Source organism: Gallinula chloropus (assembly GCF_964237585.1).
Source record: "Gallinula chloropus genome assembly, chromosome: 1".
Classification (NCBI taxonomy): Eukaryota; Metazoa; Chordata; class Aves; order Gruiformes; family Rallidae; genus Gallinula; species Gallinula chloropus.
This window is the reverse complement of record NC_140085.1, coordinates 80,166,531-80,188,097: the sequence shown is the minus strand read 5'-3', so window position 1 is coordinate 80,188,097 and position 21,567 is coordinate 80,166,531. Positions and strand designations below refer to the sequence as shown.

Genomic DNA, 21,567 nt, shown 5'->3' with positions numbered 1-21,567 from the left:
TCTGTTTTGTAAACTCTGCAAATATTATCCTACATGGCTGTAAGCTGAAGTCCTACAAGTCCAGTCAAAGGCTTCTGGGCTCTGAGTACTATCTTTCTCACTGCGAAAGCTGAAATTTATTGTTAGCAGTTATTGCTCCAAGCAAGCTACAATTCAGGTGTAAATGAGAGACAGCAAATTTAAAAATTTGCCAGTCAAACTAATAGATTACTTTTCACTGCTGTGAGAATTGGCATGTGTCCCTGAAATGTGTAAAGCACGAAATAGTGGGTGCAGAAATGAATAAGGAAAGAGTGGCCCTTCTTTCTGCTGTGGCTGGAGAGAAGTGGGCTCCTGCTCAGAGCAGGAGGGCACCAGAGTCTGTCCCTCACTAGTGACAGTGCTGGGGCACAGGGAGAGGAGGTAAAGATAACCTTTGTGAATGCTTCCCTCATACGGCTTCCTCTATTTCAGTTGTTCAGATGACCAGAAGGTAGCTTTATCTGGCTGTTATAGGGAGACACTTGTTTGGTTCTTAGTGTTTATTTGAAAGCAGTGAAAACATGACATAAAATAAAAGTTATGCTTTGGTGGGAATAGTCTATCACACCCATGAAATACTATGCTGCTTTACTTCTGGATTGTGCATTGTCCCATAAGTAACTGATAGAGAACCCAACACCAGCAGATATGTTTTTCTAATCAAGTTTCAATTTACAGTGGAAGTTGTCCTTGGAATATAATTTTAACACTTGTCTTGGAGTTTGGTTTGTTTACTGCTACAGCCGTACATGCAGTCAGTAAATTTTCCATGTGAGATACAGGATAATATTAGTACCTCAAGAACTGAGGACAGTCAAAGGAAATTAAATTCTCTTCCAAGCAGAGGAAAAAACTCCTGCCTGCACCACCCAAGGCCAGCCAGTCCCAGCAAAACAGACATGGGATAGGTTTGAATGCTTCATGGGTTCTGCATGAGTCTTCAGTATGTGGAAGTATATTATTGCAAGTGTTTACAATTTCAAGCTTCAGGCTTTTGTGTTTTGATGTACAGGGTTGTGTTCCCAATCCTGCAGAACTTGGTTATGCGAATAGTTCTATCGTCTGGTAAGCCATTAGCTGCATGATGATGTGTCCATATGAGCATGCAAACTCTGTTTGCATGTGCCTCTGATTTGCACATGCATATGTCCAAACCCAAAACTACATATTCCAGTCTGAATGTGTTATTTTAATGCATCTATCTGCTTATGTGGCTGGGTAAATATTGTTAAGAGGTTTCATTGAAAAGATTAACATTTTTTGGCACTGCTGCTATTTGTTGGTATCCAGGTAGATAGAACTATGGGTTACAGTTCAAAAATAAAGGGAGGATAAGGTGTCATAGCTGTAGGATGACTTCTTGGTACTGAACCCTGTAAGAGTGCGGAAGACTTAACCACTGAGAGACGGCAGAATCTCCATTAGTTGGGATACTTAAGTCTGGACTGGAAAAAGAATGCATAGGAAGTGACAGTTCAGCGTTATTTGATTAAGTACATAGCCTTGTTTTTGTGAGTACTCAAGAGGTTTACTCTAAGACATTAACATACGTACAGGTTGCCAGGCTTTACCTACTGCATGTGATTTAATACACCAAGTATTGTTCATCTGTGAAATGAAGTCCCTGCCCTCGTGCTTGTGTCCCAGGAGTGAGGTCTCATAGGAGGGTGAACACAGATGCTTTTTGCCCTGTCGGATGCCTACACTGAGTTCCCTGCAGTGAACTGTGTTGGGGCATTTCAGAACAGACCTTTAAAAAACCAATGGAGTTTGTCTCCTCCGTGAGAACATGAAACAGACTGTGGCATCTTTCATTTTCCCAGGGACGGAACAGTTAAAAATATTCTTCAAACAAGGAGCAGATGTTAATGTCATTAGAATGGATTTTCATAAAAAAAACAGAGTTTTGTTTCTCTTGCAAAATGCCAGTAGCTTTGCAAAGTTCTCTACAAGTCTGCCTACCTTTTTTTCAGACTAGTGGGACAGAAGAGAGGCGGTGCAGGCTGAGGTATTTAGTGCCTCTGAAACGAATCAGATACGTTTCTGTAAGTTATTTGCTTGCCCACTTTAAAACTACCTCAAGTTGCAAAAGGCCTAAACAAAGACTTGAAGAAACATGAAGGTATTTGAATAACAGGACAAGAGCAGTGAGAAGCACAGCAAATCTGCCCTTGACAAAACAGGTACAGAAAGGAGTAAGCTACATATGGAAAGACATGGTCTGGATGGTACATGTGCCTCTGAGATTCTAAATTCACTACAATCTCAAAAGCAAATGGATTCAGCTCACTGAAAACTCTGTGTCTTCTGAAGGAATGGTTAAAGTAAAAATAAACAAAATATTAAGTGGTTCTCTGGATGACCTCTGGACATTCCTCTTATTAGTATGAGTAGATGTTGGAACCTCCCAGGAATAATTTCCTTTTGGAAAGCTCTCATGTCTTCTTCCTCCTCCTCATTTTGTTGAGAAGCTAGGAAAGGCCCTGTAGTTCCTTTCCTTATTGTAATAGATGAGCCTACACTCCTAGAGAGCCATTTGACTTGAGTTCATTGGCTTGAATGACAGCTTTCAAGTGCCCTAGTTTAGTTAAGTCTTTGTTTACTTTGTTTTTTCTCTTTCTATTTTCTTCCGTAGGGGTCTTGGTGTTTTAGAGCAAGGTAGTAATCTATGAAGCATAGAATATGCAAGGAAAGCAGGTTGAGGCATGCGTCTCCTGCCTCTCATTTTTCATGCTTTAGATGCCCATGTGAATTTTTGAAATGATCCTAGGGGAAGGTGATTTGCCTCTTGCTGTTCCACATGCAAAATCTTCACCTCAGGGCCACACTCTACTGAGAGTATCTCTCTTGTTTAAGCTACTGAAGAAAGTAAACATCCAAATTTTGGTTTCAAAATAAAGATATTATTAAGTGCAAGGATCTATAGCTGGCTCAGATCCTTCTCCCACTCCTTTTTAAAGGGGTTGCAAGCATGGCAAAATCTTGGCTGTGTCAGCCTCTTTCAGGGGAACCAGTTTTCCATTGCTGCAAACTTAGGGAGCTGCTGGGTCTGCACCCAATTTAATGTGAATGCTTGGCATGGCATGGATTGGCCTTGGTGGAGCTCTCCTTTGGCAAACTGAGTCACAAAATGTGCTTGTAAGTCCTGTGAAAACAGTGGTGTTCCTCAGCTGAATGGCCCTTATGACTTAAATGATGGGCACAGCTTTGAGGACAGCTGGCAGTAATGCCTCCTGAGCACTCAACAGTGCAACATTATGCAGCTCATCTGGGTTAGTCCAGGTCCACTTGGCAGTTGCCTCTGCGCAGTGGATTAACATGCCCTAGTCCAGAATTGCACATTTCATCATGCAGCTTTGCAAGTGTGACAAGCTATGGGCGTAGCAATTTCTGCATAGGGAAAAAAACCCAATCCCAGTGCTGTCAAATTGTCAACAGTGGGACACCAACCTGTGGAGTGTGTTGAGCAGTTGTTGACAAGGCTAACTCTCATAAATTAACAGTGCAGACAGTTGGGCAGAGAAACTTATGCTGTTTATAAGTGGGATTTGCTTGCCTTATTTATCTTCAGTTCTTCATTTGCAGACAAAGATGGTGCATCAGTTGAGGATAGACTTGGGTGGTCAGAATTGTTTATTGCTCAGTCAGTAGGCAAATGATGTCTGTGCTCAGTAGCACTGTAAAGGTATGGGCAAGAAGATAACAATTTGGTGTTAGAAGTCTTGCTCTAAAAAAGAAATAGGCTGACCATGTGAATCAGTGTTGCATTTAGAGTGAAGTTCTCCAGACTTTTATAATTCAAAACATTATCTGGAAAAGCAAAGGAAAAGAAATTGTGGGGTGTTTTTGTGGTTTTGGTTTTTTTCCTTTTCCTGACTTTCCTGATCTAAGAAGAGACATTTTAAAATGCTGCTAGGGTCTACAAGAAGTACAAGAGGCTTCCCCTGTTCCTCATGACCTAGACATATAGATTGGATTTGCCATCTGGAGGCAGAATCTGTGTTGAGAGTAGGGGCAAAGTTTTGAAAAATCTGGAACTATCAGTTGAAAAAGTAGAGTGTGGTGTTTATAGAGGACAGTCAATTCGCTTTTGGCTTTATCTTGTGTGGAAAGCTTTTTTGTGGGCACTGCAATAACTGAACTATTGCAGAATGGTTTCAAAAGGATGTAGAACTCTCTCAACTGGAGAAAAAAAATGTTTCTGTGACTAGTAAATACAGACCTGTAGGGCTGTCTTGGAACTGAGTTTAGTTTCATAAACATCAACTCTTACATCTGGCATCTGATTAAAATGTATATTTTGGCAGAGCAGATAAAACTCTGTTTAACTAATGCTCTTCCAGAGGGAAGAATTCTGCTGCTATAATTCCCCAGTAGTACAAATGCCTTTTCCAAGAAGAGTAAAGATGACTACCTTCTCACCAGAGTTTTTTTAAGAGCTCTGCTCATTCATGTTGCCTTATGTGCAACATTTCCTTTGAGGACAGAATGAAAGAAACTGCGATGTCCTGCCTGCTGCACCCTCATGTCATTTGCAGATCTCTTTCTGCCATCACAGAAATGGAAACAATGTTTTTCTCCCCTTGCAGTCAGCACTGTTGGACTTCCTTTGGTCTGGACCAGAATTCTATTATATTTTATACACTAAAAAATGGGGTTTTTTACATGTATTTTAGGACAAGGGACTGGATCTGTAGAAGGTCCATGTGAAGAAAAAGCAGCTTCTTGGAGTATTGCAGACCTGTTTCTGAGTGTGCCAAAAATCCCAGAGTCTGTACAATCTTGCATGAGAAGCCCTGATGTACCTGTAAAGCACAAAATTGTTACCTTCTCACAAAAATCTATCTCCTTGAAACTGTAGATGGAGTTTTTGAGAGGGGGGAAAAAGCCCACAACAATTGTTGAGTGCAGGATTTGAGCAGAATACGAGTATCAGTGCCCTATGCAAAGTGCAGCTGTGGGATTCTTGCAAGCTCTAAGAAAAAAAACCAAACCTGTTGAGGTTGGTGCCTGCTGGGACATCCAGCATCCTCCATGGCTTGATGCAGAGGGGATTGCCTTGGTCTTCACTCCAAGGTACGAGTGCCACCTACTGAACCCACACAGCCCTTCCTACAGAAGGGTGAGTTTGCAGTAGAGGTTTCCCTCTGGAGAACTAATCCATCCACACCCACCCTTGTAATTTATGAGGTTTAACAAGATCAGAGCCTGGGGTGGATGGCTACAGGACTGCTCAGTAAGCTGTTTCGATTTACTCACGTATGCAGGCTTAAAGGTATACTGAAGCCAAGCATGTGAAATCACAGTGGTAAGCGATGGTGCCTCTCTTTGAATCACTTTGTTTGCATTTCTATTTCCTGCCTCATTCACTGGATTAGATGGAAGAACATTGAGGAGAGTCTGGTAGGTTGGATTTAGCTTCAGCCCTGTTTTTAATCCCTTTCCTAAACAGAAGATGATTTTACCCTGACTGTAGTTGAGCTAGCAGTGACTTTCCATCTCCCCAGATTTGTTCCTGTGCAGCAGGAATACCCTCCTGTCTTTTGAGCTATCTGATGCTGACCTTTCACGAGTCAGACTGCATGCAAGTGCCTGCAAAATGCCTGGGCAATGATTTACAATCAAGAGGGAGAACTGTTTTCTGGACCATTGTTTTATACTTGGGTCCTCTCCCCTCATCATCTCTCCAAAGGCTGGAATGTGACTTTCCTACAAGCAAATACTTGTGAAGGCACCTCTGTGCAGGGCTCGGGCTGCTTGGTGCACAGACAAGTTTGCTAAACAGAAGCAGCTCTTGTGGAAGCTGAATGGGAAGCAAGCATTTGTCGGTCCAGTTGAGCAGCTAAGAAGTCTGCAGGAATTTCTGTAACAGGGGGGCAGACATAGCAAAGAGGATCTATTAGAGAGAATACAGTAAAAAAAAAATAAAAATCATATGATCACAGAGCAGAAGGGGATGAAGGGAGGGGAGGAGGATACTAGATAGATAATGAGCTTGACGATAGGCAAATAGAGAACGTCATTACAGGAGCTACAGGACCGACCAAATGGTTAACCCGTGGGGTGGAAAGAGCATCCAATGAGTCTCGCATGCCTGAAAGGATAATGGCATTTTTATTATCTCATTCCACGCCCTGATCATCCGTCCATTTGCTCCCTGGAGCTGGCAGCAGTTTGCACTGATTCATACGCTGCAGACATGATCAGCAGATCGTACTGCAGGCAGAACTTGTCAAGCCTTTCCAAGTGAGTTGCCGATTTATTATGATATCTGTATGGATTTTGCCTTTTGGTGTTGTGTAGGAAGTGCTGGGTGGTGGTGATGGGAAAGGGGAATGGAATGATGTAACAAGTTGGGAAGCTAGTTGAACAGGGGAATAAGCACGGGTTGCAGACGTGATTCTTTTGCTTCTCTTTTTGCTGTATTGTGCTCTGTTGTCTAAAGGGAAAGTCTTTGCATTTATGTATTTCTCTTACCTGAATTGCAGAATTTAAATTGCCTTGTTCAGTGGATGAAGAATATGTTGGAAGGACTGATTGCTAATCAGAATTCTGTTAATGGGAAATCTGTAGAAATTTCATAGTTTGAGAGCTTTCACATAATTCAGATTGCTTAATCCACTGAGTAAAGTCCTCACAGCACACTCATCCCTGAATGTAGGTGGGAAGCATGGAAGAAAATCAATTATCCTGCGTAATATCGCAAAAAAAATAATTTGCTTTATTTGGGTCCTGTGTTGTCTTGTTTGCCTGCTTTATATGTTGAGGGAAGGGAAACAGGACACTACTATGTTTCTAAAATGCTGTAATTTATATCAGTTTTGTTTAAAATTTGGGAGGTGTTTTGAAAAGCAATGGGGATTTCTGGATTCCTGTTTTTGGAGTTGCCAGCATGAAATCCTGTGCTTTGGTGGGAGCAGGAGCTCAGGGATTTCTGAAACTCAGCCCCTCAGAGAAGTCCCTTCCAGGAATCTGAAATCCTTCATCATGGTTTCAGAAATTGGGCAATAATAATTCAAGTAAGAGCGTGTCAAATGGATTTGTTTTGTGTTGGTCCATGGTGGAACGCAGCCACAAGCTGCGGTAGCCAACCCTCCCGTGTTGCTGTATGGGAATGGGCAGCAGCCGTGGCGCAGCACCAATTTCTCTGCAACCAGTGAGAGGGGAAAGCAAGGGAGCAGAAAGGGCAAAGTGGGTGAGATCTGGGAACTTTAGTGCTGACGTAACCAGTGGAAACCTTGACACTTGCTGTCTGCTGTGGGGAGCTGGCCCTGAGTGCAGTGACCCAGGCTGAAGCCTCTGAGGCAACCTTCAGACTCTTTCACTGGCCTGCTCTGGGGCTGGTATAGCTAGATGGCAGGGTCTGGAAGTTTTGCTAAAAAACCCTAGAAATTGTTGGATATCCCTGCTGAGAGAGATTCTCCTCCGCTCTCCTTTGGGCAAGAGAGGGAATAAGCAGTTTGCTGACTTTATGCCTGGCATATCTCCGAAGTGTTGGATGAGCGCTGGGAGGAATGCTGTAGCTTGTGTAGCACCCACAATTATGTGAAGTGAGTTCACTGAAGTCGGTGAAATCATACCTGAGTGAAAACAATTCATTCCCTTTCTCTTGAAGCGTGATTAGCTACTAATGTTGGCTTCCTGAATGTTGAGATATTTGTATCCTGTAGCAGCTCTTAAACAAGAGCAGACGCACCTTGACAACCAGAGATAGGTTTTCTTCTGTCAGGACTCACAGTAGTATATTTGTGGAAGAAAAGCAAAGCTCTCTTTGGAGGGACTGCTCTTAAGAGACATCAAATGCGTGGCCAAAATTTGGAAACTGATTTATCCCCTTTTAACAAACAACTCAGTGACCTCAGGCCAAAAGCGGGTAAGACACCTTTAGCATTACCCAGAAAAGCTTCTTCAAAGCATTGCTCAGTGAAATGCATGATGAAATACCGCCCTTCCCAGGCTGAGGCACAACGTAATCATTCCAAGTGCTCGTGTCTTCTCAGGAGATTGCAACGGAAAAGAAAGGAGCATTAAAATCCTTATAAGTTAACTCTCTGGAGGCTCTCCAGGGAAAAGGAGGCAGCTGTTACCGCACTGTTTTGGGTGAGGTACGATGTGATTTTTAAGTTGTTGCAAATGTCCTCTAATGGCCCTTTATGATTATTTCAGCTCCATGGTTTAAAGATATTCTCTGTGCTCTCAGTGTATTTGCAGTATTAGTAGAAAAAACTGTAATTGCTAAATAGCTGAAAATAATCCTGTTAGCATTTGATACACTAGAAATTAGAAGCAGAAGCTCTCATCGTGACCAAGAAATCATTCTGGTTGGCCTGAAAATATAAAGACTGCTTAGTAAATGTACAGTGATTGAATTGGCTCGCTTTGCTGAACACTAAAATAAGTGTTTACTGTGCAACTTTCCAAGGAAAGCAGAAGTCTTCTTTGCCAACAGGTAAAACGTTTTCTTCCAGCAAATTATAACTTGTGTTCAGGCTTTACAGATCATTTCATGGGCAGCTTGGCTGTTGGAAGTTCACTCTTTAACAGCCTTTTCTTGTTTGCTCTTCATATTGAGGTTATGTTTTCTGTTTCTTGGCTGAATGTTCTAGACGAATAATAGGTTAGTTTTGTTGAGAAAGCAGAAGGGTGGAAGAGGATGCTTTTCAACAGATAGCAGCAGTGGTGGTGGTGCTATGTTATCTGGCTCATTCTGCTCCAAAATGGATGCTGTTTGCTTTCACTTGAAGTGATCTTCCTTTTCATATTCTCTGGTGCCCATGTTTTTCATACCTGTTCGCCAGGGGGCAGTGACTTGAATCTTTAATTTTAAAAAGACTTTTTACATTACCGAGGTAAAATAAGATGGACATAATGGAACTAAAGACCAGATGCACAAAGATGTTAGCCTGTAGTGAGCCTATTTGTCTCCATTTTGAAAGCTAAGACTGCCAGTCAACCTCTGAACATGGCTCTTGTCCAATACCGACAAGTGTACCATGAGTGGAGAAATAGGCAGTTTCCTTACTATGCCTGGTCCATTTGTGAGCTGCACTGTTTATACCCAAATTGTATTTCAGGGCCTGACATCTGGGAATGAAGTCAAAAACACTTGGGATGGTAGATGAGTGCTTTGGATGCAAATATCTGTGGGAGAACCATATATTTATGTTAAACACTGTGGTAATAGTAATCTGTGTATAAAGAGCATTCTTGACATATTGGTTGTTGCCACCTGAATGAAGTACCTGTGCTTTGCTGTCTGGTTTACAACAAGGACAGCAGCTCTTCTAGACTGAATGTCCTGTTCAAGGTTTTGTAGATGGATTTAGGAACTTTCCTCATAGTAGCTCAGAGGAAATTTACGGGAATAGCTGAGATATTTTTGAATGAGATTATTCTTGGTAGAAGAAACATTATGCCAATGAAAGGACAGGTCTATAAGAAAACATATCTGAGATTTCACAGCTTTCTTGCCTCAGTGAAAGACATTCTTCTTTCTCCAGCACAAGAAAGGCATTGGGTTTTGGGAGCACAAAGATGGATTACTTTTCATGGAGTTTTGCTCATCCACGTGAGTCTGAAGTCATGTAACTCTGTAAGAATCAAATTTCTAAGATTTTTGTCAGAGTGACAAGTGACTCTGGGGAGTTTAATGAAAACCCTGAGATAATTCTCCACCCTGCCCAAGCTGTGGTTGAAGCCGGAACAGCAGCGAGAGATAATCAGACTCAACCTAGCACTGCTCTCTGGGAATCCAAATGCCTGAAATGAGCTGTGAGAGTTGTTTCTGATGAAAGGTAAATTTAACAAAATGAAGATAAATTGAGAGAGTTCTAGGCAGAGCAGTCCTGGTTGAGAGTTTCTGAGGTTAGCTTTTCTAGGTGAAAACAAGAGGAAATATTTTTTTAAATAAAAATGCATTTTTTTAACGCTTTCTGAATAAGTGCAGCAGCACTTATTGAGCTGGACCTTTGCATTTTTTAAAAAAATAAAACATTCTGATTTTTGGTAATATTTTGATTCAATTTGACCGACATTTTAAAGAAAAAAGTTAAAAGAAAAAAAAAACACTTTGATGAAAGATTTATCGTCTTGTTTCAGGCCAAATTACAGCGAAACAGCCCTGAAGATTTTCCATATCACTTCACTGTGACAAGGGTTTTTTTCTTCAGTTTCAGCAAAACTAGAAAACTCATTGTTAGTGCAGATCTTAAATCCAGATAGCTCCTCCACAGCAACACTGTTGGCATAGGTGTTCAAACAACGTGGGATGGGGGTGACAGAACTTCATTCTGCTTCTTCACACCCATCTTTTCCTTTCCTGTCAAACCTGCAGTCCCAGCCCTCACCTTCCACCCTGTTCCCAATTCAGAGTAAAACAAGAAGGTCCAAAAGAACCAGGGAATTTATCTGGTGATTATTTTAGGCTCTCTGTGTTCTTCTGTCTGTATGTACACATACATGTCCGTATAATGCAGATGGAGTAAACTAAATATTCCAAAATCGTATGTTTAAAAATCCAACCAAGCAAAACAGTTCCATCAATCATTGAAATAATTGAAACATGCAGACCGAACTTACTTTGTAGCTTTTCACTCCTTTCACATTTTATTTTGTTGAAGAAAATATATTAAAAAACCCCAAACCCTTTCTCTGCACCATTTTCACATACTGACATTTGATTTATGTTTTAAGCTGTGCAAGCACTGAAGTGTAGTAAAAAACTCTTCTTAACTTCAGTAAGGCTGCTTACATGTATAAGTAGCTGCAGGGCCAAGTTTATAATTATATATCTGTATAATGTTAGCCTTCATACCTTTATCCTTTCCAATTTTAATTCTTCATTTCATAAAATCTATGATCAAATTTTGGAGCCCGAACTAAGCTGATGTCGTCCCTTTTAATTTAGGACTCAGCCCTTTTATTCTCCTCCTGTGTTTTATTTTTTATTAGTTGCTTTCTTTTTGTGCTGATGTGCAGCACATATTGTTAAAGCCACTTACTAGAGCCAGAATTTTAGAGCATAGAGACTGACCTAATAAGGGAAAAAAAGCCTGGCCCTTTATTGGTGAGGTAAGAGAAATGGGGCAGCGGATGATTTTTTTGCTGATTGAGAAGGATAAGGTGCGGTTTGGCAGGTATCGCATTGGTTTGGCATTTGCTGACATGGTTCCTCTTTTCTGCAGTTCAAATCCTTTGCAGAATAGGCAGTCAGGGAGGGCTTCCCCCGCTTCCCCCTTTGCCTCTCCCTCCACTTTTCCTTCTCTTCTTCGCAAGTGTTCAGTGTTGCTGTGAAATCTCCCTTAGACACACAAACTGGACGTGGTAATGAGAAGTTTTTGCAACTCTAACAGTGCTGTAGTGCAACCACCTTTTGAGGGAAGAGCAGGCACGTTGGAACACAGTTTTCCACGTGGGTTGTTCTACGTCTAAAGCATTTAAACAGTTTGCGTAGCTGTCAGAAAAATCACAATTTAGTCCAAGGTATTATGATCCAATTTATCTCCTCTGAACACTCTGTCGTTGCAGGAAAGTGCTAACTACAAGGTTTAGTTGATGCTTTTAAATTGCTCAGCTGTTTTTCTTCCAAATTGCTCATACTGAATTCCAGAGATGAGTAGCACATCCCAGGCTTAAATACAGGCTTCAGCTCTGGGGTCAGTAGAGTTCCTCAGGTTTCAAACCGAGTTATGATGGGCAAAGTTTTGAGCGAGGCAAAGGTGGCATCTAAATTCTGGCATCGTAGCTGGCATCTAAATTCTTTCCTCCCTCAATCTTTCTTTGTCTCTCGGTAACTGAAATATCAAGCCAAGTATTGGCTTTACTTAAATTCACTCTCCTGCTGCACTAGGAGACCACAAGTGACCTAAAGTGGCTGCCCCCTTCCCACCTGGTGTCCTGGTGTGGTTCTTTGACTGTAGGAGGAAGAACAGTTATCCTGATCAGTAAATGCCCTGATTTCTCTGTCACTTGTTTGCTGCTTTTATTCCGAGTGTGGTAAGTTTGAGCGTGTTGCTTGTGAAGCAAATTTTTCCTCTCCCCTCGTAATTCTAGAGTACATATCCTGTTATTGTTGAGGTTAGCTTACTGTAGGCAAAGGATGTGGAAGATAAACTTGGATGATAATAAAGCAGAAAAGAAAAATAAACAGCATTAGTAGCAAGGATTGGATGTACCAGTTCACATTAAACAAAACATACAGATGCACCATTAAGGGTAGGCTACTTCCAAAGGCTTGTTGCATGACAGTTTTTGAGGGTTTGTTTGTGGGTTTGGCTTTTTTGGGGGGCAGGGCTTGTTAGGTTTGGGGTTTTTTCCTCCTATTTGTATTCAGGATCTTCATCAAAGTCAGAATCTTTCTTGAAGATCAGGGACTTGGCTAATTTTGTTGTCTTGCTGTTTAAATTTCTATCCACCACTTTTTCATATACCTTGGCTAAGCAACAGTGAGAAATACTGAGATTCTCATGAGCAAGAGCAACTCCAGAAGAACCTGGCATGTCAACCGTGTAGGACTAATTCTGTGTAAGCAGTTTTGATTCTGAAATCTGAATCTTTTTCACATCACTTTCAGTTCACTCTATACTTAGGCTTAGGAGGATCTGGCCATGCTGTGGGTGTTCCAGGTAGAGGTTGCTGTGTTACAGAACAAAAAAAACCCATCATCCTTGTTCTAGGCAGCTTAAAACCTTATTCAGAAAATATCTGTGCATTTCAAATATTTCAGAAGGCAGCCTGTATGTAAGCAGCCCATGCACATTGGTTTTCCTTCTCCTAGCTGTCTAAGAAATGTGGAGGACTGTCCTAGAAGAGAGTGCGTGTCCTTGAGACCAATGCACTTGTCACTTCAGGATGTAGTGAGATTTTGGCTTCTGTTTAGTTTGTTGTAGCCAAATTGCCTGCAGATTATTTTAACCATAAAAATATATTACATGTACCCAAATGGGACATTTTTTGGCTTGCTAAATTCCATCGGCAGTACGCTCAGGACTGGAGTTGCTTCAGTGTAATTAGAGAAGTACCTTCTAGCACCACAAATGTTGCTGTCCTGGCATGATCCTTACAACAGGTTTTTGTTGGGGTTTTACGGGGGGGCAGGGGGTGGGGGTGAGGTTTTGTTTTATTTTTTTCTTTAGTGGAGTTTGTAACTGAGCAGTAGGATCATGGGCTCAGTAGACTGTAGGTTTCAGCATGCACAAATGATGTAGACCATCATCAGACACTGGCATGGCCATGATCGAACCTTTATTGTCTCTTTGTTTATTTTCAGGTTGTTCCTGACTTTCCAGCTTCTGTGAGCTACAGTGGCCTCTCTACCTCTTCCTCTTCCTTTTTCTTTTGTTCTTCTCTTTCAGCTCTCTTGCTAATGTGCTACATGGTATTTTACAAAGCCAGATTAAAACATGCTCCAACCACACCATATTTCTTGCATACTAATTTCCCCAAAAGTAGCCTCCCATTTCTGAACTAATGTTGAATAATAGCCTCGTGTAGCTTCTGTAACACCCACCATCCCTCTGTGAAGCAGATTTCTTTTGGATTGCGCTGAACCTGCAGGAGGGAAATAACTGGCACGCATTCTGGGCGTGTACGATGGTGGTGTGCATCTTGGCCTTAGTCATCTGCCTCCTCCTGGAACAGGAGTGGTCAGACACATCGTGTCAGCAGTTTTCTTTCTTGGGATTTGAAAAAGCCCCATGGTCTAAATAGCAGAGGTCACATCTGCTTCCAAAGTGAGCTAAACTTTTATTTTAGTTAGAAAGATTAAGATTGAGGATCAACTTCTCCTAGTTCCTCTGTTACATTCGCTGTGAAGGCTATAGCAAAACAGTTTTGAAATTCTCTGTAAACAGAACTTTTCCTCAAGACTTACCAGCACACTAAAAAGCACTCTTGACACTGTAGCAATGCTATCTTGATGTTCCAGAACTTATCTATATGGCCGTGAAATCTTCTCACTGACAGCATGTGCATTAGCAATAATTTGCAGCCCATCCAGTTGAGGACAAGTATTCCTATCATCTTGTGCATATCTTGAGAGCTTCATTTGCTCCTTTGTCATTTTGGGATAGCCATGGGGTTAATTCCTTACTTGATTTTCTGGATTCTTCTCTCTTTCAAACTCACCCAGTGCCTTGGGGAATGATCAGGTAGGAGACAAAGTCTGGCTTGCTACTTCCCAACCAGTCCTATGCTTATAGCTCCTGAATTTAGAAAGGTGAATGCTCTGAACCTCTGTAATGGTATTTGTTTCTGTTACCTTCTCTGTATGCTAGTTATTTCTTGTGCTGTTCTGCCCTGGCAGTCATGCCAACGTGTTTTCTTTCCCCAAAAAGGATATAATTATAGTTTTCACAAGATTATAGCAAGTGGAGATTTTACTGTTTAGTGCCTAATGCCTGGCTTTTGGTCCCTTCTCAAGAAGCATGACATCATTTTGGTGAGAACCTGAGTCCTGAAAAGGCCGACAGTGTTGCAAGGGTAGACAGGAGGGAAGTTCAGGCTTGGGAGAATTTAAGGCGCAGGGCTCACAGGTGTGGAGGAAGAAGATGGAGACACCCATTAAAATACTGTTAGGTGAGGAGTGACAGGGGCTGCCTGGAATGTGAGAAGAAATTGGAGAAGGAACTGGAAAAAGTTCTGGGAAGCTAAAGTAAAGGAGAAAACCATTTGGTAGTTTTCTCTGTAACACAGGAAAGTAGGCAGTGGGGCCTTCTCTGGAGCTTTCCAAGTCTTTGATAATTTTATGGGAGGGTTTTGAGCAAACTTTGGACAAGGCTCCAGAAAAATTGTTTTGGTTTGCTTACACCCGTGCACTAACACTGCCAGTTACTCTGTCTTAACTTAAGCTGGCAGAAGCACCTCATTGGTAGAGGATTGCTAGTGTTTGAGTTAAGTTAGACCAATTGGTCTTATTGATGTAGGTGATGCCTCTGGATCCCCTGTATGATAAATTTTTTCAACGAGTATTCTTGTGTGTAAGTCCAATTGGAAATGAAGCACGATGGAGTTTAAGCATCTGGGGCAGGAACTTGTAGCAGAGAGGGGTCAAATGAAGCCTTCTAAATCCTGTACTTAGCATCTTAATCACCAGCATGTTAGGTTGAGTTAGAACAGGGTTAACTTAATTTTGCAATTTGGAAAATTGCAGATCCCCAGACTCTTTTGTTACCTCATAGCTGTTCAAGTTGGTTGGTTTTTTGGGGTTTTTTGGGTTTTTTTTTTCCAGGCAGATGTTTACCATATTCTTATTTACTCAGTAATCTCAGTCAACTGAGTTGTGGTAACAGGTTGGACCACACTCTGTGAGCAGGAATTAAAGGCTTATCCTAATTCCTTATTGTGCCAAACATTCTGTAATTTACATTGCAAAATCCTTGCTTGCCAAATGTTATGTTTTCACAAAAGTATATTAAACATAGATTTGCTCTCCAGTTTTTGGTTTGCAGGTTGGTGACCCTTGCCAATGCCTTTTGGGATACATGACTGAAATACAGTGAGAACTTTCATAAAAGGGTAAATTGAATTGCATCTCCTTTGCGATGGGCTTAATGTGCGTGTATGAATAGTTACAATGGATTACTGGGAAGAGGATAATTGGATGAACCATGGCATGTTTGGATCAAGTCTAATATCTGTTCTCTGGTGGTGTTATTTCTAAAGATACATCTGCTGTGCAAAGACCTCGTTACAGGGGGCTCAGAAGCTTCCTAAACCCTCTTCAGTCTTGCAGTGCAAGTGAGAGGAAACGTTTTAACTTTGGATCAAGACAAATTTGGATCCAACAAACCCATGTGATGTGTTCTATGTTTTCTGTAGGACTGGTATAGAGCTGGTGTTTTCTCAATCACCTTTTGGGATTCCTACCTCACCAAGTTGGCTTTCTGTGCTTGTTGAAGCTTGAGAAGCAGAAGGGTTTGGCACCAAGCTAACTCAGTGTTTCCCAATTGTAGGGTGAGGACCCTACACCCCATTTTCTGTACTTTGACGCACTTGAGTGTATCTCAGTTTACAGCCCAGTCCTTCAAAAAGGTGCCAGGATGTGTTGAGGCATGCTGACCCCTGCCCAAAGCCCAAAGTGCTTTCACAGTGACATGGCTGCAAGATCCCCTGGGCTAAACTACCTTTTTGCCCTTCCTTTCCCATTTCCCGGCAGGCACCACTCATTTTAAAATGTAAACTACTGATTTCAAAGTACCTAGCAACAAAAAGGCATTACACAGAGGAGAGGCAGGCTTTCACTTGCTCAGCAAGAGCTCAGGGGAGGATGTCTCTTTGTTCAGTATGCCAGCAAAAAAAAAGTCCCAGGATAATCAATTCTGCCAGTGGCTTTCACACGCTTTCAGGCATTGAAGTCAGCGTGGTGCAGCTGTTGGAGATGGGCCTGGGAGGAAGAAATCCACATACCTGCAACAACTCCCTTTGGAAATTGCTCGAAAAGCTCCTGGTAGCTTCAACAAATTTTGGAGTGGGCATGAAGTAGTGCAGGCAAAGTGAGAATCTTATCTGTTATGTGGTTTAGGCACGTGATTTAGGTTAAAGTAGTTTGTGTGTCTGTTTTACCATTCCATAAACTGGCATTGTAGTAGTAATAACACCTACCATGCAGAAGTCAGAAGGGGTTGCAGGGATTAGTGAACATTTGGAAAAGAAGCTAGCGAGTGCCAGGTACTAATATAACAAGGGGAAAATAGCCATCGGTCTGCATTCACTCCTGGAATGCAATGGATTATACCAGAAGCTTTGGTTTAAACATGTGTGTGTGTTTAATAATGAGTTTTTCAATTACCTTTTCTTTAAAAATGTCAGTTGAATCTGTAAAAAGACTTTGCTTCTTGGTGATGGAAACATCATCTCTTGTCTCCTCTCACATTTGGAATTAGACTCTCTTTTTCCAGCACTTGCAGTCTGTTCCCACTAGCTGTATTGCTTTCTTACTACAGCAGCCCTTTGCTAACCTCCCCACCTTGCTGCCCACTTCCTCCCACTTCCACTGTTGGTCATGCTCCTTCCTTCTATAGTGCCATCTTCTTTGCTCCTTCACCTTTTCTGCCATTTCTTTTAGCAGCATGATGAAATGCAGATAAATGAACGTGTGTGCTGTGTGGCATCGAACCAATGCATTGTAGACCAGTGCTTTGGTTGTGGTGTGCAGAGGCAAGGGCAATCACAACACAAAGTAATGCTGTGCTCTCCAACAAGGGCACACTCATCCTGAAACTCAGTTGCTGGTGTGGGAGGAGTTGTGTGGGAGGCGTTTTGCTGTTGGACAGGCTGGAGCTGGGACAAGAACTGAAAGCTTGGGACCAGGGCTTGTATATGATGGACACAAAGCACAGAAGGGGCTGAGGGGAGGCTGTGACTGGTTAGGTGAGTGGATAGCTGCTTGGAAGTGGAAGATTTGCCAAAGAACCAAAAGGACCTGATCAGTAACTTGCCTTGAACGTAAAACTGGCAATACCACTCAACTTCCTGTGAACCTTCCACCCCTTCAGTGTGGGGATGCTTCAGTATAAAGCATTTTGTGACCGCCATTGCAGACTGATTCCCTACGTGGAACTGCTGAAATTTCATTCCAGAATGAAATTAATGTTAAAGGTGCGTGTGTGTGTGCGTGTGTGTAAACTTACCATAACAATTGCTGTGATTTGGAAACATTCCGTGTATTGCCGAAAAGCCCCTTACTCTGGCACAGTATCTCCACAGTGCAGTTTCTCTGTGGTAGTTGCCTTATGTCTCTAAAAGCTGTGTATGTCCCATTGGAAGGCCACAGACCCTGGGCACTTTTAGGGAAAGCACACTGTTTTTTTCTTCCATTTCCTAGATTTTATCTGGGTATTTTCTGTGAATAACTTGTAGCTTCTAGATAATTTGTCAGTGAATTTTGGAAATGGGAGCTTTTGCTGGGCACCAGAATTCTGTGAAAAGGTTCGAAGGGGTTTTTTTTTAACCCATTTCAAAGAACATTGGCTTTTAGATTTCTATTTTCAGCCTGATTGCTCAGGCTGCATGAACTCTGCTTTCCGTAGGCTTTCTCCAATAGTTTACACTAAGTTGTTTGGTAGCTCCTTATGAGTGACTTCTCCTCGAGTGAGGATCAGAATAGAGCAATGTAAGGGGAGCAGGCACATCTAAGGGAAAAATCTAATTGAAAGGATAAAGCCAGGATATTTTACTGTGTGTATGTGGGTGTAGTTGCAATGGCTGCGTTTCAAACTTCCAGCTGTTTAGAGCGCGCGGTGCAGTTACACGACGTCTGCAAATCATTGTAGCGCTGGTGTGCTGTTCAAAGTGCCGTACGTGACCTTGCGTATCTGTACGGGCCTGTTTTATGGAAGGGGGTTTTTTACCTCTCACAAAGGTGAAGGACACATTGGGATTAGCTTTCAGAGAGATGCATGGAATGTATCTTCCCCTAATCCTGTTAGCAAATGACAGGATCTGCACTCGTAATTCCTCCGCTGTCTCACTGAACAAGTCTCCTAATCACCTTGGCTGTTGACAGTAGGTTTCTTAAACACCTGGGAAGGAGACAGATGCTTGTCCATGTTAGAAGTGAACAGCCATGAATTTTCCTTGAAACCAAATCTGCACCTGCATGGCATCCGTGAGTTGTGTGCATGGGGAATCGGTACCAGAAAACTTTGAGACATCTGATTTTCATTATTTTTTTCCCCGTTTGCCATATGTTGTAGCACTGGCTGTGTTTGTAATGCCGTGTGCCCCCCCTAAAGCGGTTTATTTCACTTAGCATAAAGCTTCACAGCCTGCTCTGGTGCGTGTTCTGCTCTTACATTTCAGCTGCTTTCCTGTTTGCACCGTTTATTTCAATATTTAGTCTGCTGCGGTATGTTAAGGCTGTGCCCTCCTCTTGCATATTTTATGTTGGGAAGAGTGAATGAAAAAAAGATTATTCTATGATTATCTGAATGATTATCTGGTAAAATTATTTTTCCAGGCTCCCTGTGTGCAAATACATGCTTTGTTCATGTAGCACAGTCTCTGCTCTGTTTCTGAACGCTCTGGGGGACATCTTCAGAGACCTGTCTGACTTTGAGCAATAGTCACTTAGTTACAACCTGTAATCCCCTGGGAAATACAGAGGAGTTTTGGCACTTCACCGAGCCCAGGCTAACACTAACACCCGTACTTCTGATGAATAGAGCAATAAAAATAGTGGGTTCTGACTGTTTGTAGGCATTTCAGATCATGTAACATGTCAGGCAAGCCAAAGTGGTTACTGAGCGCTGTGGAGTCTGGGTGATCATGACCCTCTGTCTTACAGTTCCCATTCTTCCAGTCATGGTGGGTTTTGGCTTTCCAGGCCCTGGGCAGTTGCATGAACTTGGCTTGATGCTGGATGTTGACAGCAGCACCACTTACCCAGTTCTGCTGCTTTCTCTGTCCTCCTTACTCCATGGCACATCTCCTTCTCTCTTCCCTGTCCTCTGAGTATTTCTCCATTCCCCATCTTGTCCCCTGTGTGGACAGAGGCTTCTCATCTGCTGTTTCTCTTCTCTCCCCTCCCTAACCAAGGGAGATGTCTCATTCTAGACCCCTTCCTACAGGCCCGGTCCCTGTTTGATCCCTGCTACAACATTCTTCCTTCCTGCCTCACTGGTTCTCAGTCCTAGTCTTCAAATCCATCATCAGTTTCAGTGTCAGTCCTAAATCAGAGAGCGGTATTTTACCAAGCTGTAACATCTTAGGTATGGCTGCATTTCAGTGACAGATGAGACAATTCCTTTCAAGATGGGTCTGGCACTATTGGTGGGTATTTTCTCTGATATCAATCAATGGGATGCCGAGAACTTCCTTCTCTTCAGGACTGGCCCACTGTATAGTCCTGGCCCCTGGTTCCTCATTATACGTGCAAAACCTGGCAGATGAGTGAAGAAAAAGCATGAATGCAAAAGGGGATTCTGCTCATAGAGAAAATCTGTCATCTTAGAAAACCAAGGCTGTGTTTTATCTCAAATTACACATCTTGTTTTAGTGGATGGTGAATGGGTATATGCTGGAAGTTGATTGTGAGTAGATTGGACACAGTGATGGAGGATTAGAGAGTCTGTGAAGAGATTGGTTTGGATGTTAATGAATACAGTGATTCTCTGAATTAACTCTTTCAGAGTTACATGATATTCAATAGAGCAACTACATGTTGAAACTGAAAAACTTTCCCATGTGTCTGACCTATCCTCATGGTCCTGCACTAACTTTTAAAATACACTCCTCTTCAAAAATAGTAATCCTATTAATCTTTGTGGAGGGAATGAAATTAAAGCATAAGTTTAAGAGCCTCTCTGTTTCCTAGTGTGCTGCATTAAACAAGCCTTCAAAGCAGGTAACCAGGGTGAAAGTAGAGAAGCAGATGAAATTGAAAAGCCAGAGGCTGAGTTTCCAGGTCAGCAATACATACCTAATTTATAAGAAGCCAGTTTGTGCTTTCCTGGAATTGTAGCTATTCTGGGATGCAGGCTACTGGTTTGGAATAAAAACAAAACCAAACAACCTACAAAACCAAAACAACCCCAGAACATTAGAAATCTGTTATTTAAAAAAGTTTGAGACCTTTTTTTTTTCTTTAGAAAACATTAACTGCTGCAGTAAAATCGCTAAACCAGACACTGAGTAAAGATGAGTGAGAGCAATTCTCTTTCCATTCAGTCCCCTTGCCCTTGTGGTGAAATCTTACTGAAGTATCCCTTATGTCACTGCTGTAGCTACAGTAGGGTGGAGGCAGCCTGTACTCTGAGCACCATGCTTTGTAAATCTCATGTTAGCTCACCTAGCTTGTCTGGAAGATCTGCTTTAAGCCATTGATGCACTCAGAATTGAACCGTTGGGAAGAAACATGGGGTTGCTGTAAAAAGCCTGGCATAGAAAATGTTGGAGTTGCTATTTCTACTAATCCCAAGTGTAAGAAACCCCAAAATGCAATTCAGCTGGAAAGTACTTACATCAGTCTAACAAATAAGCTGAATTTAACGTATCTTACGCCCTCTTTATTCTTTAGTTTACCCCTTGCAAAGTGTATCCTTCAGGTACAGGACTAAGACAGACCCTGTTCTGCTTAATCTGCAACTTTGAGTTGCATTTTGGGAGTCCAAGCTGGATGAGCTACAGCTTTGTTCAGTAATAGCACTCACATTTAAAGGTGGTTATATCAGAAAACTTGGCAAAACCAGACCTTCGCTATAGGTACAGGGAAACTGAGCAATAGTAATTGGGGATCCTCTTGAAATGGATTGTAACTATTTGGCCTGAATAAAAATAAAAAGGTTCCTCATCCTAATGACAACAGAATTTCCACTCCAGCCTCTGGTGGAAAAAATATTTGGCATATAAAGTGAGGTTTTGGGGTTTTTTAAATAGAAAGTACAACTTTCTCGTATTAATTTCTAAGAAAAAAAATTATATTTTATATATGTATCCATATAAAAAAAATTGCTGCTGGGCCATGAAAAACAGTCATGTGCTCTTGTGCAGGTTGCTCCCCATAAGGCTGTCTGATGGGGCATTCATCCCTGCCTGCATTTACCTCAGGGT

At 41.9% G+C, this 21,567-nt stretch overlaps 1 protein-coding gene across 7 annotated transcripts in view; it reads left to right on the top strand.

The window, feature by feature from the left end:
* The window catches only part of CALD1 (caldesmon 1), a 191,889-nt gene that overhangs the window by 133,283 nt on the left and 37,039 nt on the right, over positions 1 to 21,567 (top strand). The window contains exon 1 of one of the 7 annotated variants that reach the window (XM_084262077.1): positions 6,095 to 6,267. The exons of the other annotated variants lie outside the window; for them this stretch is intronic. Coding sequence (XP_084118203.1) covers positions 6,221 to 6,267 — 47 coding nt within the window. The 5' untranslated portion in view covers positions 6,095 to 6,220. Of the gene's footprint in view, positions 1 to 6,094; positions 6,268 to 21,567 lie in introns of those variants that run through there. 7 annotated transcript variants of the gene reach the window in all.